Source organism: Schistocerca serialis, chromosome 5 (assembly GCF_023864345.2).
Source record: "Schistocerca serialis cubense isolate TAMUIC-IGC-003099 chromosome 5, iqSchSeri2.2, whole genome shotgun sequence".
Lineage (NCBI taxonomy): Eukaryota > Metazoa > Arthropoda > Insecta > Orthoptera > Acrididae > Schistocerca > Schistocerca serialis.
In genome coordinates, this window is record NC_064642.1 from 258,416,352 (window position 1) to 258,434,406 (window position 18,055).

The window sequence follows — 18,055 nt, forward strand, 5'->3', positions numbered from 1 at the left end:
TCTGGTGTATGGTGCCGGGTATTTTGCTTACTACAGTCATTTACGAATGAACGAGGCACTTGAAACTTTCAGCGTAGCTCAGAATCGTAGGACAATGCAATGTTAAGTCACTGTCTTGTCTGATGTGTGGCGAATTGTACTTTATCTACCACTATCATTTCCTCCTTTTGAAGTTCCTTTCGTGAGTATTTTGCGGGAAGAATGATTGCTGGTAACCATTGGCGTTAGCTCAGCCTTCACGGTCTTTTCGCGACACATACATAGAAGGAAGCAATAAGTTGGTTGAGCCATATAAAAAGAAAGTGAATTAAACCTGAAATTTAAATGTCTCTGTAATATTTGGAATCGATGAAAAACTTCACACACGAGACTAAAAAGCAGAAAATAATTATTTAAAGAAAAGTGATTTTTTTAATGTACCTGGTTTTTAAATCAGACTAAAACGTGTACAGTAATTTCTCCTAGCCACCTGCAGATTTCTAAACACATACCGATAGTCATGGAAAGTTAAGACAAAGGTCACAAATTCGAATCCTTGTCTACCACAAAGTTTTAATTTGCCAAGAAGTTTCGTATCAGCACACACTCAGCTGTGTAGCGCAAATTCATTCTGGAATACATGTGTTTTGTTATATTTGTCTTTCTTCTTGAGAAAAATGGTAGAAAAATTTTAAAACGGTTTATCACTGGACTTTTAGTGATTAATCCGGAAAACCTGGTTGTGGTCTGAAATACAAAATGAAGAATCATAACGACGCAAGCAGCTATTGCTAGCGTCCAGAAGGTTACCTGGGAAGTTGGCCTGTGCGAGGACGGGTCCGCTGGAGGCGACGGCTCCGTCGATGATGTCCGGGTAGCGGAGGCGCGCCCAGGCGGCCAGGTTGCCGGCGTACGAGCCGCCGAACACCACCCACTTGGCGGCGCCCAGCTGAGGGTTCTCCTGGCGCTGCTGCCGGATGAAGGTGGCCAGGTCTTCCAGTGCCTGCGTCGAGTTCAGGTAGCGCAGGTTCGCCGCGCTCGTGTCGCTGCGGAAGCAGGGATAAACGAGTAGAATGATCTACTCTCGTTGCCGTATCTGGGAACGACACACAGCCAATGCTTTGGAAATAAATGTTTCTAGTGTTTCGATAAAATACAGGGTTATTCATTAGTACCTCTGGGATTTCAGAAGACACACAGAAAAAGGACACGTATCAGCAAAAAGAGCATTCATCATAGCCATTGTGACGTAGTCGCCTAGTGCACCAGTATGGGACAGTAGGGTTAGAATACACTACGTGATCAAAAGTATACGGACACCCCAAAAATCATACCTTTTTCATATTATGTGCATTGTGCTCCCAGGTATGGCATATCAGCGACCTCAGTAGTCATTACACATCGTGAGAGCAGAGTGGGGCGCTCCGCAGAACTCCCAGACTGCTAACGTGGCCAGGTGATTGGGTGTCATTTGTGTCATACACGAGATTTCCACACTCCTAAACATCCCTAGGTCCACTGTTTTCGATGTGATAGTGAAGTGGAAATGTGAAGGGACACCTGCAGCACAAAAGCGTACAGGCCGACCTCGTCTGTTTAATTAGAGAGACTGCCGATAGTTGAAGAGGGTCATAACGTGTAATACGCAGGCGTCTATCCAGACCATCACACAGGAATTCCAAATTGCATCAGGATCCACTGCAAGTACTATGACAGTTAGGCGGGAGGTGAGAAAACTTTGATTTCGTGGTCGAGCGGCTGTTCATAAGCCACACATCACGTTGGTAAATGCCAAACGACTCTTCGCTTGCTGTATGAAGCGTAAACATTGAACGATTGAACAGTGGAAAAACATTGTGTGGAGTAACGAATCACAGTACACAATGTGGTGATCTGATAGCAGGGTGTGGGTATAGCAAATGCCTGGTGAACGTCATCTGCCAGCGTTTGTAGTGCCAAGAGTAAAATTCGGAGGCGGGTTTTTCATGGAAGGGACTTGCATCCATTTTTTTGCGTGGCACTATCATAGCACAGCCTACATTGATATTTTAAGCACCTTCTTGCTTCCCACTGTTGAACAATTCGGGGATGACGATTGCATCTTTCAACACGATCGAGCGCCTGTTCATAATGATCGGCCTGTGGCGGAGAGGTTACACGGCAATAGCATCCCTGTGATTGCGGCCTGCACAGAGTCCTGACCTGAATCCTACAGAACGCCTTTGGGATGTTTTGGAACGCCAAATTCGTGCCAGACCTCACCGACCGACATCGATACCTCTCCTCAGTGCAGAACTACCTGAAGAATGGGCTGACATTCCCCAAGAAACCTTCCAGCATATGATTGAACGTATGCCCGTGAGATGGAAGCTGTCATCAAGGCTAAGGGTGAGCCAACACCATATTGAATTCCAACATTACCGATGGAGGACGCTACTAACTTGTAAGATATTTTCAACCAGGTGTCAGGATACTTTTGATTACATAGTGTAAATTATTTGGTAGAAATGATAGGCAGCAATCTGAGGTCATGTGACTGTAGGAAGATACAGAATGACTTAGAAAAAATTTCTATTTGGTGTGATGAATGACAGCTACTTCTAAATGTGGAAAAATGTAAGTTAATGTGGATGAGTAAGAAGAACAAACCTGTAATGTTCGGCTACAGTATTACTATTGTCCTGCTTGAAACAGTAAAGTCGTTTAAATATCTGGGCGCAACGTTGCAAATCGATCTTAAATCGAACGAGTATGTGAGAACTTCGGTAGAATGTTTTCTGCGACCTTCCCCCTCCCGACACGTTTTGTGTACCCAGCATTCCAGTACTGTCATCTGCCGTCTGTGAGTGGTTACTGAACGTTGACTTCGAACGCTGGCGATGTTCATGTTGTGTTGGCTGAAGAGCCAACACCGTGTTACTAGAGGAGGCCGAAATGCACGCGTTTTAGCTCACGCAGGCTGGCGTGAGGAGGAAAGAACTATAGTGACGTGAGGTCTGGAACATGACAAGGAATCAGAATTCAGAAAAGGGACGTAATTAGTTTGATACTTAACTTTAGTCCATTAACGATGAACGTCGGTCTTGACGGTACATGATTCACAATATTATCTGTTCAGAATACATTCTGGAAGTAACTGAATATGGGGCCTTGCTAGGTCGTAGCAAATGACGTAGCTGAAGGCTATGCTAAACTGTTGTCTCGGCCAGTGAGAGCGTATGTAGACAGTGAACCATCGATAACAAAGTCGGCTGTACAACTGGGGCGAGTGCTAGGGAGTCTCTCTAGACTAGACCCTCCGTGTGGCGGCGCTCGGTCTGCAATCACTGATAGTGGCGACACGCGGGTCCGACGTATACTAACGGACCGCGGCCAATTTAAAGGCTACCACCTAACAAGTGTGGTGTCTGGCGGTGACACCACAGTTCACATTAATGTGACTGAACCGTGTAAATACCTTTGGTTTTGTTTGTACAAATATCTTCTCGCGCAAATAAATGTTGACGTTCTGAAATGTTTACATCAAACTTTTGTTATTCTTTCAGGTCACAGCAGTGTGCCGAATTTACCGTATGACTGTTATCAAAAATACACATTAATGAACTTTGCTTACCCTTTTTATGAATTCTGCTACTGTTGCTATTTCCGGATCTCTGATACTATATTCGGATACTCTGTAACATGAACAACTCCTCGCAAGCGCATTCCCACAGCGCAGTAGTAGGTTGAGCGACGTGGTACTGTTTTGATCTTCTACCTTGGTGGACAGGAGCTAATTATCGAAAACTGCAGCTTTGTACATTTCTGCATGGTTACCAATCATATGTTACAACGCTGGAAACATTAAACTTGGCACAGTCAAGTCACAGCTGCACGTTCCCTATGCTACTCTTGCTGCATGAGACCACATCTCAACCAGGCCTAATGTGCAATCTTTCAGGCTCTAGCTAAAACGCTTGATAGATGGACATCTTAAAAGTAGATTTTTTTAAAACATGCATTTAAGGACGTTTTAAAACTACACTGTTTGTAAGTAGTTTGGTTTAGCTGGATCATAAGCTACATCTAAACAACAAGAAATAAATAAAATATTTTGAACTGATGTTTGAGAAATTATAATCGATTACACTGTGAATGATCATAATAAAATATTTGAGAAATCTACGTACTCTATAACTTCAATGATGGATATATTCTGCGAGTATAGAAGGCGTGTGTGAATGTTGGACTTAAGCCTGTTTAGGTAAGGGTTTTGCAGTTCAGCTGGAAGGATGGGGGTGAAATTACTTACGGCGTATAGATTTTATATTGTAAATCAATATAAAATGAAAGTTAAGTTTCAGTATGAACATAGCCAAAGACTGTGTCACCTACTAACGAAGGAATTTTTCCGGTTTTTGTGTTGTCTGAATTGCACATAGGTTAACTGTATGGTGTGTGAAAGGAAGATAATGGTTTTACGGTTTAACGCCCATCTACAGCGAGGTCAGTACAGATGGAGTTGAAGCACGAATTAAGAAGATCGACGGAAAACATAAATCAAGTTGTGTGAATTAGAACAGTCATCATCCCGAATGTACAATGGGAGTACAGTATCTTAACTGCATCTCTACCTCAGTCGGGAACTAATGTGTGCATTTAGGAATAAAATTACAGTTTCCAGTGTCACGTGGACTCACTCACTATTTGACGTTCGGTTCACGTTCGCTTAAAAATGTTATTTTGGCGACTGTGAGTACGAAAAAGAAGAGGAATGGTCATTGTTGACGGATATGGCAGGAAGAAGCAAAAAACTAATGTCGACATATTCCCTATTCCGAATGGTTTCCGAGATAGAACATAGTTAATGTACGTAGGTATTTATTTCCTGTGTTATTCAACACATAGTCAGGCTTGTCATATACGCATGTACAACAGTTGGCAAATATTACAACATGCGTTTTACAAACAACTGATTTAAAAATATGTATTTTAACACATTATTCACAAAGTATTATCGTACACGTCACGTTACAGTTGTTGTGCAGTTCATGTTAAATGTCCGAATATCCCGTAGTCAAGATCACTGCATTTGTACACTCTTTGGAGAACGTGTTGTGTTGCTTGCCTGAGCGCCTCTGTACGCTCCCTAATGACGGCAGCAGCGTCCACAATGCGACCATTCAGTTCATCGCATGTATTCAACTTTATTTTGTACTCCTCATTCTTCATCCAACCCCATAAACAAAAATATAATGGCGTAAGGTCTAGCGATCTTGCTGGCCAATTAATTGTACTAACATGACCAATCAGAGATTGAGGTAAGTGCGGTTGAGATGTTCCCTCACACGTCTGGTAAAATACGTAGCTGGTCCGTCATGCATCCACGTGGCAAAGGGAACGTCCTCAAGATGTTCAACAAACGAATTTTCCAAAAAATTAAGTAATTCAATTCTGTCATCCGATCTTCTAAACTGACTGGAGTTATCAACATGTTACCGATCATGCCACTCCAAACATTGACCGAAAAACGAAACTGGAAAATGGTTTTCACTGTACCGTGTGGGTTTTACTGCGACCGTCGATGTGTGCTGCTGATTCCATTCCGTGTAAACGTGGCTATGCGAGTTAATAGTATTAACGGAAGAAAATGACGATTGTCATTTAATCAGTGACAAAATTCCAGTTGTCGCCAATGTGAAGATGAGAACACGCTGTGTGTGAAACGGGTACCAGTTTTCCGCATGTAATGTTCGCCACACACGAGTTAACCGGACACTGATATGTGCAGAATGTCACCTTATGCTGACTAGCAGTATTACGATGCATAATTCAACAATGCTTTACTCTTATTGCATAGGTTATTGAACTACATGTTCGATAGAAAAATGGTCACTTGAAAGAATACCTGTTTCACACAGTGTGCTGAAGAATTCTGTAAACACTGTGGTAAGCAGTTCGACGTGTCGGGAAGCGCCGACGGTATTCTTCGATAGCAGCAGGAGCACTAGCATCACAAAAGCCGTAAACATGCAACGATCTGCATGTTTTTTATTAGTATAGCTGTGCAGCGTTTTAGCCAGCGCGTGTCCAAACACTGCTAATTAATACTTGGCTCTGATAAACTCTCATGCCCTCGCACTAATTCGCTTACAACACACCATGGACAACGGCGCGTTCATCGGGCTACTTTAATGGCAGGAAGGCATCCAGAACAAAGGGGCTGAAAGCAACGAGGTAGCTTGGGCTAGAATAAAACGTCAAAGGAGTTGGGCGGATGACAGACGTAAATGTGCTCCTGTAGCCCAAAAACAGATTACATTAAATCTTACTCCACAAGACACCTAATGGTGTGTGGCGGAGGGTACTTTTATACCACTGAGCCCTCCAATCCTGTTCCATTCGCGAATAGCGCGTGGGAAGAATGACTGTCGGTAAGCCTTTGTATTGGCTCCAAATTCTCGAATTTTCTCCTCGTGGTCATTAGGCGAGACATGCGTGGGTGGGAAGTAATATGTCGTGCAACTCTTTTATGAAAGCACTCTCTCGAAATTTCAATAGTGAATCTCCTTGTGACGCACAACGCCTCTCTTGTAACGTCTGGTAACGGTGTTTGTCGAGAATATCCGTCACTGTCTCGCGCCGGCTAAACGACCCCGTCACGAAACGCGCCGATCTTCCTTGGATCTCTCCAGCTTTTCTATCAGTCCTATCTGGCAGGGATTCCAGACAGATGTACAATACTCAAGAATCAGTCGAAGCCACTGTGATGAGTTACATTTCTTTAAGATTCTTCCTATGAATCTGAGTCTGGCATCCGTTTTCCCACTATTTGTTTTATGTGCTCATTGCAGTTGAAGTCGGTCTGGACAGTTATTCCTAGGTATTTTACGGTAGATACTGTTTCCAGCGGTTTGTCATCAACAGTGTAGCAGCACAGTAGCGGATTTCTCTTCCTATGTATGCGCAAAATAATGCATATATCTACGTTCAGGATCAACTGCCGGAGCCTGCATCATTCATCAATTATCTGGAGGTCATTCTGCAAATCGTTACTGTCTTCTAGCATTGCTGCTTCGTTACAGACAGCCGCATCATCTGTGAACAGTCTTAAAGAGCATCCGATGCTTTCTACTAGATCATTTATATGTATTGTAAACAGTAACGGTCCTATCATACTTCCTTCGGATACTCCGGAAATTACCTATAAATCTGTCGATTTTGTTACGTTAAGAGCGACGTGTTGAGTTCTACCTGCAAGGAAGTCTTGAATCCAGTTGAAGATCTGCTCCGATACTCAATAAGCTTGTATTTTTTCACTAAATAGCGTTGCGAGGTGGTGTCAAATAACTTCCTGAAGTCAAGGTTCACGGGATCGACCTGACCGCCGTTGTCTACGGCGCTATGAAGCTCATGGAGGACCAGAGCGAGCTGAGTTTCGCATGTTCACTATTTCCGGACCCATGTTCATTTTTATAGAGGAAATTTTCATTCTCCAAAAAGTCATTATTTTTGAGCATATAACGTTTTTCATAATTCTGTAACAGATTGATGTCAACGATATGTGGCCGGTCGCTGTGGCCGAGCGGTTCTAGGCGCTTCAGTCCGGAACCGCGCTGCTGCTACGGTCGCAGGTTCGAATCCTGCCTCTGGCATGGATGTAAGGGATGCCTTAGGTTAGTTAGGTTTAAGTAGTTCCAAGTCTAGGGGACTGATGACCTCAGATGTTAATACCCATAGTGCTTAGAGCCATTTGAACCATTTTTTCAACGATATATGTCTATAATTTTGTGCATCTGTCATATAGCCCTTCTTAAAAACGGAAATGATCTGCGCTTTCTTCCAGTCGCTAGGTACCCTTCATTCCTCAAGCGATCTGCGATAAATAATGCCAGGAGGGGAACAAGCTCTTTTGCATAATTTTTGTAGAATATTACAGGTATCTCAACTGGTCCTGACGCCCTTCCACTACTGAGCGATTGTAGTTTTTTTTTCTATTCCACGATCGCTTATCTCAATATGTACTATTTCGACGTTCGTACGACGAATGAAAGGCGGGGACCGTGTTACGATCTTCCCCCGTGAAATAATTTCGGAAGACCAAATTCAGTATTTGGGCCTTCTCTCTGTTATCTTCCGTTTCGATGCCAGTATGGTCACTGAGTGAATGAATAGTTGATTTTAACTCACTTGGTCATTTTACATACGTTCAAAACCTCTTGGCGTTTTTACTCACAAGAGGAGGCCACGATGCTGGTATCACGGATTTACTTCAAACTTTGTACACCGTTAATGGACCATTAAAACAACTTCATGTGAAAGTAGCGAGGTGCACTACTTGGGCAATTCCTAAAAAACCGCAAGAGAAGTTTTACGTGTCTGTTACGTAACGGATGTGCGTAGATGCTCGCTGTCACAGTTCATGGTGGTCAAATGTGCCGGCGCGGTAGCTCAGCGTGTTCGGTCAGAAGGTTAGCTGTTCTCTGATGTAATAAAAAAAAAATCAGAGAGTGGGGCAACGACGAAACTGAACGGATGTGTTGGAACGTTCGACCCGAACAAATGCAACGAACAAAATGAGATCAACAACAACAAAAACAAAGTGGTTAGCGTTCGAGCGTCGTAAGACGAACGTGTATGAGGCGACAGTTCGATTCGCTCTCATACTTAAGTTTTAATCTGTATTTTTTCATCATTTGTCATATTGTTTAATATATATGGCATTTGAAACGTTACATGATTTAAAAAACCACGTGTATTTACATGAAGTTTTAGTGAGTTTCATGTTATTTGACTACTTACTATTTTTAATCTAATTTAATTATTGGAACAAACAAATTAATAACCATAGACAAGTAAGTGAGGAAATACATTGAGTTTTCCTGAAAATGTATGCCGATCGTGATTTGCGAAATCTCTTATACTTTCAATCTGGTAAGGTATCCGGAACTACTTTGCACTTCGACGCTCCGAGTTGCAGACACAGAGGCAGGCCTCATTTGGCCGTTAACCTGCGTACCGGTGGGACTTTGCTAATGCAGCAAGAATGAATAGTGTAGTGGAAATTTTTTTTGATTATCATAGAATTTGCTCTTGTACTACAAAAATGAAGTTTCAAGAGGGAGTCAAACCGTCGCCTCAGCCACGTTCGTCTTAGAAAGCTGGAATGTTAACCACCTGACCACCATAAACTCTAACGTCCAACACCTACGCACAAGATGCGTGAGTTACATAGGTATGTAAAACTTCTCTTGCGATTTTATCGGAATTGCCCGAATAGTGCAGCTTATTATTTGCACATTATGTTGTTTTAATGGCCTACTGAAGGTGTACAAAGTTTGAAGTAGATCAGTGATCCCAACGCCATGGCCTCCGTTTGTCAGATCTGTTGACAAAGTTTTACTTTCAAAGTCACTGAACGCTTCTCTCATTGCTCTTCTTACTCTCATTTTCGCTTCGATCAGCCATTGTTTGTCACTTAGGTTTTTATTTTTCTTAAATCTGAAATAAAGGTCTCTTTGTTTATGTAGCAGTTTTTTAACACGGCTATTAAACAATGGTGGGTCTTCCCTGTCCCTTAAGACCGCGCCCGGAACATATTCGTCTAGGGTATTTGAATTTTTTCCATTTGTTCTCCACATCTTCGTCCTCATCATCGAATATTTGATTCTGACTGCTCAGATACTCTGAAATTTTTATCCTGTCACTCTTGCTAAGCAAAAAATCTGCCTATCTACGTTAACATTCTTTGTAAGACTCTCAAAGTAATTTTCGGACAAGACGTCCAAAACAATGGCAAGCGAATCCCAGTCAATGGCACCCCATATTACAACGGCATAAACAGGAAAATTATTAATCATATTCTATCATTTCTGTCTGAAGAGATCTCCTACTAGGGCTCCTGACCCAGGCGGTCTATAAAAGCATTAACATTTTTGAATTTTTTCCATTTGTTCTCCACATCTTCGTCCTCATCATCGAATATTTGATTCTGACTGCTCAGATACTCTGAAATTTTTATCCTGTCACTCTTGCTAAGCAAAAAATCTGCCTACCTACGTTAACATTCTTTGTAAGACCCTCAAAGTAATTTTCGGACAAGACGTCCAAAACAATGGCAAGCGAATCCCAGTCAATGGCACCCCATATTACAACGGCATAAACAGGAAAATTATTAATCATATTCTATCATTTCTGTCTGAAGAGATCTCCTACTAGGGCTCCTGACCCAGGCGGTCTATAAAAGCATTAACATTTTTGACCGTGCTCTACTATCTCGGAAACCATTCGGAATAGGGTACATTTAGTGCGAAGTTTTTGCTTCAAATGAGCGTTTCTGTCATATCAATGAATAGTGACCATTCCTCCTGCGACACCCTGAAATTTCACACCTTACACACACACACACACTCCGTCTCCGGAGCTGAGGGGGGCGGGGGGGGGGGGGGGGTGGAGGCAGCGTGAGTGCACAGGAGTGCTAAAGGAGGGCCAACAACATACTGACACAGATTTCGTCCCGTTACAGGGGTATTCATATCATAAGGGGCCAAGTTCATCTACATCTACATTTATACTCCGCAAGCCACCCAACGGTGTGTGGCGGAGGGCACTTTACGTGCCACTGTCATTACCTCCCTTTCCTGTTCCACTCGCGTACGGTTCGCGGGAAGAACGACTGTCTGAAAGCCTCCGTGCGCGCTCGAATCTCTCTAATTTTACATTCGTGATCTCCTCGGGAGGTATAAGTAGGGGGAAGCAATATATTCGATACCTCATCCGGAAACGCACCCTCTCCAAACCTGGCGAGCAAGCTACACCGCGATGCAGAGCGCCTCTCTTGCAGAGTCTGCCACTTGAGTTTGTTAAACATCTCCGTAACGCTATCACGGTTACCAAATAACCTTGTGACGAAACGCGCCGCTCTTCTTTGGATCTTCTCTATCTCCTGCGTCAACCCGATCTGGTACGGATCCCACACTGATGAGCAATACTCAAGTATAGGTCGAACGAGTGTTTTGTAAGCCACCTCCTTTGTTGATGGACTACATTTTCTAAGGACTCTCCCAATGAATCTCAACCTGGTACCCGCCTTACCAACAATTAATTTTATATGATCATTCCACTTCAAATCGTTCCGCACGCATACTCCCAGATATTTTACAGAAGTAACTGCTACCAGTGTTTGTTCCGCTATCATATAATCATACAATAAAGGGTCCTTCTTTCTATGTATTCGCAATACATTATATTTGTCTATGTTAAGGGTCAGTTGCCACTGCCTGCACCAAGTGCCTATCCGCTGCAGATCTTCCTGCATTTCGCTACAATTTTCTAATGCTGCAACTTCTCTGTATACTACAGCATCATCCGCGAAAAGCCGCATGGTAGTTCCGACACTATCTACTAGGCCATTTCCCGTTTCAGAGCGTCGCTGCTTCGTATATGCAAAAAAGGCGAGACTCCGATGCGGGTATATAAGCAGCAACATTAAGGAAATGTATTAGTGTGGCATTTTCGTCTTTCCGAATTGCGTACTGTAGACGCGGAATCGGTCGGAATCGTGAACTATGGCGACGTTATTGCCGAAGGCGTCCTTACAGGACCAACATGCTGTTTTTCATTTCTTGGCCGCCGAAAGACAAACACCGCAGACGTCCATCGGAGAATGGAGATTGTGTATGTGGCCGTATGTCTGTCGGAAACCACCAATGTGGAACGATGCGCGACAAGGTGTGTTGGCCGCGGGTGGAAGCCGCGTGGTCTAGGGCCGCCTTGCCACGGTTCACGCGGTCCCCCCCCCCCCCCCCCCCCCACACCCGCCCCCCCCCCCCCCGGCGGAAGTACGACTCCTCCCTCAAGCACGGGTGTGTGTTTTGTCTTTAGCGTAAGTTAGTTTAAGCTAGGTTAAGTAGTGTGAAAGCCTAGGGACCGATGACCTCAGCAATTTGGTCCCACAGGAACTTAACACTGATTAAAGTTAAAGGGCTGTTGCTGCTTCGTCATAACGCAAGTCCCAATATCGCAAATTTGTAGCGCAGAAGTTGCGCCAACTCAAGAGCGAGACATTCGATCATCTGTCCTTTACATTTTGAAGCGATGTAGATGTCGCTGAGACGTTAATTTAATATGGGGCGGCAAATGCCGAGAAATACTCCAAAAGTGGATCATGAATTTTGAACATGTGACGTCACCAGATGACATACCTCGGTGCACGTGCAGCAACTGGGCTAGCCGATTCTACCCTTTCAGGTAAAGGGAAGTGCTACACATGGCTCTGCTATGCTACTCAGTTTTCGAACACCTTTTGTAAATGTGATCTGTTGTAAATGGAGAAGTTACAAAATTATTGTCCTCACTGTAACCAAGCAAAATCTGCTTGAATTTTGTGTTTCTCCCCGTTTGTCTCTTCTTTTCTTGGTTTCATCCTTTATTTAGTGTAGAACACGTAAGTGATTTACTGTTAGAGATGCACTTCGGAAGCTTATACTTATTTACTTGTGGTGCAATGTGGTAGGTGTTTCTTGTACTGTACTTTACAGTTAAGGAGTGGAGACCGCGAGACCGGTACACAAAGTAATATATCTTACATCGGTGTAAACATACAATTGTCTAACACAACGCAAGGAAATAATGAATGCTTGCCAGACGCAAAACTCGAACCCTAAATCCCAAGCGCTAAATTTGCGCTTGTAGGACTGGAGCCACACTGGCAAGAATACTTGACTTTCGGTAGGATGCTCAGGTGCGACAGACCGACAGGTTCCACCGTTGCACGTACGGCGAGATACGTCATCTGATTCAACATCTTTCGTCCGCTTTTAGGTTATTTCCCGACATTTGCCGTCCCGTGAGTATTATATTAAATTACATGTCCCGGCGTCATCTACGTCGCTTTCGGGATTTTCAAACTTTTTGAAGAATCACCCTGTAGTCCTGATCTCTACCCAGGCGATTTTCACGCCTTCGGTCCCTTAAAAAAGGCTTCTAAGGGTTGACCATTCGTTTCGGACGACGATGTGTACCAGGAAGATACTTACTTCTTCATCCAAGGGGACACGATGTTCTACTACACGGGTAACTTCAACCTGGTCCGTCGGTGGGATGTTTGCCTAAGTGCTCACGGCCATTTTGCTTGGTGAGAATACCGATTCTGAACTATACAGCTTTCGAATGGAAACTTTTTGGTAGCCCTTTATATTCTGTGCAGCACTTCTAGTTCTGGCGACTAGGCTAGATGTTATTCTGACTTCAAGTTGCGAACTGCTGCACAATTGGAATGTAGTGTACTCACGGCGTGGGCCTGCTGGAGCCGTAGAAGCGGTGTTCCAGTTCGTACATGTAGGCACCGTGCTGCACAGCCAGGTCGAACATGTAGCCTCCAGCCAGCCACGTGTCGCTGGCTTCAGACTCCCCGCTAATGAAGAGGAAGACGGGGCCTCCTGATCTGTAGTATTCGCCGCTGCGGTAGTAGAGCTGCGGAAAGCCCCACAAGTGATGACACGGCAGAAAGACTTTTCAGTGCGGAAACACGCTTCGTTGTTTGTTTTATAGCTTAATAACAACAAAACTTATATGATTGGGAGGCAGGTGGAGGAGACATCGTTGTAATGAGGTGACAGCAATGCTCACCGTTACAATACTAGGCGAGAAAACTAATTTCATTACTCATTGTTAACTAATAATGAGCTAAAAAGTCTTTAGTCAATTCCCAGTACCACAAAACATAGCACTGGTAGCAAAGAAAATTCTTAATCTAATCTAAGACTATATATTCCGAACAAACCTTATATTCTACCGATGAATGTTTATGTAAACGCAAGCAGCATGTGTGCCATGGTACACTTTGTCGTTAAGCTTGTGTTTCACTTCTAACATGTGATGTAAAAAAAGACCAATTTCAATAAATTTTTTAATTATGTCACTGTGCTACTTAGTATCATGAAAACGGCCGTCTTGCAACCTAACTCCCTCCCGAAACCCCCACCCCCCACCCCCCGACGACACTCAAACATACAAAATCATGTATGTATAATCTGTAAATCAAGTCCTTTCACATCAGTTCGATTGATATTGAAATTTTGAAGATACGCTTCCCGCGAGAAGTAGGAACGCCAAGGAAACCGGTGGCGTTCCTGCCTTTCGCGAGAAGCACATCTTCAAAAATAGGAAGAATTTTGGAGGGATTTGATATTAAAAGTGTATTCTCTCCGCCAGCTAAGACTAGAGCGCTTCTGGCTCAGTGAAGGCTGATTTGGGCTGGAGGAAGCCCAGTGTCTAGAAAATTCCCTGCCATTGCGGGGAAGCCTAAATTGGATAAACGATTCGTACGGTGCATGATCGATGCTTGGATCATCATTTCCACACGGGTTTATTTCAGAAAAATCTACGGTAGCGGAATATTGTCTTACTGAAGGACATGAAATGTTGTACTATGAGACACAAGTGCTTGCTCAGCGCTGCTTTATTGGGACTGTCTAGCGAAAGAAGCTATTGAAATCTGACAATATTATAAGCAGAGATAAGGGGTATCCGTTAAGTAAGAGCTGGAGCCCTGTTTTGTTTGACATTAAAAAATAACCGTGTCTGTTTCGGTCATCAAAATGTGTCAAAATGGTTCAAATGGCTCTGAGCACTATGAGACTTAACTGCTGTGGTCATCAGTCCACTAGAACTTAGAACTACTTAAACCTAACTATCCTAAGGACATCACACACATTCATGCCCGAGGCAGGATTCGAACCTGCGACCGTAGCGGTCACGCGGTTCCAGACTGTAGCGCCTAGAACCGCACGGCCACTCCGGCCGGCTCAAAATGTGTCAACACTGTTTCATACCTGTTTCTCGTTTCGCGAGTTTTCAGCACCGGTGCGCTGTCCTGCTTTACGCTAGAGGCCAGTTATGCTTGCACACGCACGATGGAGCTACAGGGGGCGTATAAAGGAGCCACCGCTGCGGCCTGATTTCAGTTCTGGTGAATTAGTGCGAAGGCTAACTCACCTGATGATGGCGGCCAAGTGGGTCGCCGAACTATTGTGTCAAGGTGACGTTATGTTCCGGCTGGAGACCCGACTTGAATGTCACACTATCCTGTCCTTTGGAGCCCCCTCTGGGTGCTCATTATGATGAACATTGTGGAGCACTGACGACCGTGACATTGATCTGTGCCGTACACTACATTGGGCATGGGCCATAGAGAGTCTGTCAGTGCGTCGATTATGTAAGCTGTTGCAACTCGCCGCCACGCGTCGCACTCAAGCTTTGGCCAGGTTTCAGGGTCACACCGATAACGAGCCTTGCGGCTCCTTCCTACTTATATCTCGAGAAAAGATCACGAACGTAGAACTACACTCCTGGAAATTGAAATAAGAACACCGTGAATTCATTGTCCCAGGAAGGGGAAACTTTATTGACACATTCCTGGGGTCAGATACACCACATGATCACACTGACAGAACCACAGGCACATAGACACAGGCAACAGAGCATGCACAATGTCGGCACTAGTACAGTGCATATCCACCTTTCGCAGCAACGCAGGCTGCTATTCTCCCATGGAGACGATCGTAGAGATGCTGGATGTAGTCCTGTGGAACGGCTTGCCATGCCATTTCCACCTGGCGCCTCAGTTGGACCAGCGTTCGTGCTGGACGTGCAGACCGCGTGAGACGACGCTTCATCCAGTCCCAAACATGCTCAATGGGGGACATATCCGGAGATCTTGCTGGCCAGGGTAGTTGACTGACACCTTCTAGAGCACATTGGGTGGCACGGGATACATGCGGACGTGCATTGCCCTGTTGGAACAGCAAGTTCCCTTGCTGGTCTAGGAATGGTAGAACGATGGGTTCGATGACGGTTTGGATGTACCGTGCACTATTCAGTGTCCCCTCGACGATCACCAGTGGTGTACGGCCAGTGTAGGAGATCGCTCCCCACACCATGATGCCGGGTGTTGGCCCTGTGTGCCTCGGTCGTATGCAGTCCTGATTGTGGCGCTCACCTGCACGGCGCCAAACACGCATACGACCATCATTGGCACCAAGACAGAAGCGACACTCATCACTGAAGACGACACGTCTCCATTCGTCCCTCCATTCACGCCTGTCGCGACACCACTGGAGGCGGGCTGCACGATGTTGGGGCGTGAGCGGAAGACGGCCTAACGGTGTGCGGGACCGTAGCCCAGCTTCATGGAGACGGTTGCGAATGGTCCTCGCCGATACCCCAGGAGCAACAGTGTCCCTAATTTGCTGGGAAGTGGCGGTGCGGTCCCCTACGGCACTGGGTAGGATCCTACGGTCTTGGCGTGCATCCGTGCGTCGCTGCGGTCCGGTCCCAGGTCGACGGGCACGTGCACCTTCCGCCGACCACTGGCGACAACATCGATGTACTGTGGAGACCTCACGCCCCACGTGTTGAGCAATTCGGTAGTACGTCCACCCGGCCTCCCGCATGCCCACTATACGCCCTCGCTCAAAGTCCGTCAACTGCACATACGGTTCACGTCCACGCTGTCGCGGCATGCTACCAGTGTTAAAGACTGCGATGGAGCTCCGTATGCCACGGCAAACTGGCTGACACTGACGGCGGCGGTGCACAAATGCTGCGCAGCTAGCGCCATTCGACGGCCAACACCGCGGTTCCTGGTGTGTCCGCTGTGCCGTGAGTGTGATCATTGCTTGTACAGCCCTCTCGCAGTGTCCGGAGCAAGTATGGTGGGTCTGACACACCGGTGTCAATGTGTTCTTTTTTCCATTTCCAGGAGTGTAGATAGAATCGAGCTTACACAGAGGCTCACCAACAATCGTTCTTGCCACGAGCCTTTCACCACTGGAAAGGAAACGGGTGAAGTGAGAGTGGTACACCAAGTATCCTCCACAACACACCGTAAAGTAGCCTGCGGAGGATATATGTAGATGCAGGAGATGTAAGAAGGTACATTGACACTAGGACGCCAGCCAAGCAGTTTAAGACAGTCAAAAACAGTTACTAAATTTATAAAAAGCTGATGAAAAATTTGCGTTTCGGCGTTACAGCATAAATACTAAATGCAACGATTTACTAAAGTATAATAGTATCACAGTCAAGTGATATCGTGCCATTTAAGTGGAAAACTAGGATCGAGATACTTGCTCATACGTTTTATAAAGCGAGGTCGTAACACGAAGAAGAAAATTGTAGTTCAAGTCGGGTCATCCTGCTTTAGATTTTTCTACATCTACATCTACATGGATACTCTACAAATCACATTTAAGTGCCTGGCAGAGGGTTCATCGAACCATCTTAACAATTCTCTATTATTCCAATCTCGTTTAGCGCGCGGAAAGAATGAACACCTATACCTTTCCGTACGAGCTCTGATTTCCCTTATTTTATCGTGGTGATCGTTCTTCCGTATGTATGTCGGTGTCAACAAAATATTTTCGCATTCGCAGGAGAAAGTTGGTGATTAGAATTTCGTGAGAAGATTCCGTCGCAACGGAAAACGCCTTTCTTTTAACGATTTCCAGCCCAAATCCTGTATCATTTCTGTGACACTCTCTCCCATATTTCGCGATAAAACAAAACGTGCTGCCTTTCTTTGAACTTTTTCGATGTACTCCGTCACTCCTATCTGGTAAGGATCCCACACCGCGCAGCAGTATTCTAAAAGAGGACGGACAAGCTTAGTGTAGGCAGTCTCCATAGTAGGTCTGTTACCTTTTCTAAGTGTCCTGCAAATTAAACACAGTCTTTGGTTAGCCTTTCCCACAACATTTTCTATGTGTTCCTTGAAATTTCCCGGCCATTGTGGCCGAGCGGTTCTAGGCGCTTCAGTCTGGAAGCGCGCGACCGCTACGGTCGCAGGTTCGAATCCTGCCTCGGACGTGGATGTGTGTGATGTCCTTAGGTTAGTTAGGTTTAAGTAGTTCTAAGGGACTGATGACATCAGATGTTAAGTCCCATAGTGCTCAGAGCCATTTGAACCATTTGAACCTTACAGTTTAAGCTGTTCGTATTGTAATACCTAGGTATTTAGTTGAATTTACGGCTTTTAGATTAGACTGATTTTCTTCATAGTCCTTAAGCATCAGTCCTTTCGAAACAGAGAGAGTTC

General features: G+C 44.8%; 1 protein-coding gene across 1 annotated transcript in view; it reads right to left on the reverse strand.

The window, feature by feature from the left end:
* Window positions 1-15,132, reverse strand: part of LOC126481215 (putative serine protease K12H4.7) — a 68,202-nt gene extending 53,070 nt beyond the window's left edge. The window contains exons 1-3 of the mRNA XM_050104819.1: window positions 14,956-15,132; window positions 13,250-13,431; window positions 790-1,025 (exon numbers count right to left, since the gene is read on the reverse strand). Coding sequence (XP_049960776.1) covers window positions 790-1,025; window positions 13,250-13,329 — 316 coding nt within the window. The 5' untranslated portion in view covers window positions 13,330-13,431; window positions 14,956-15,132. The remainder of the gene's footprint in view (window positions 1-789; window positions 1,026-13,249; window positions 13,432-14,955) is intronic.
* Window positions 15,133-18,055: the final 2,923 nt, after the last annotated feature.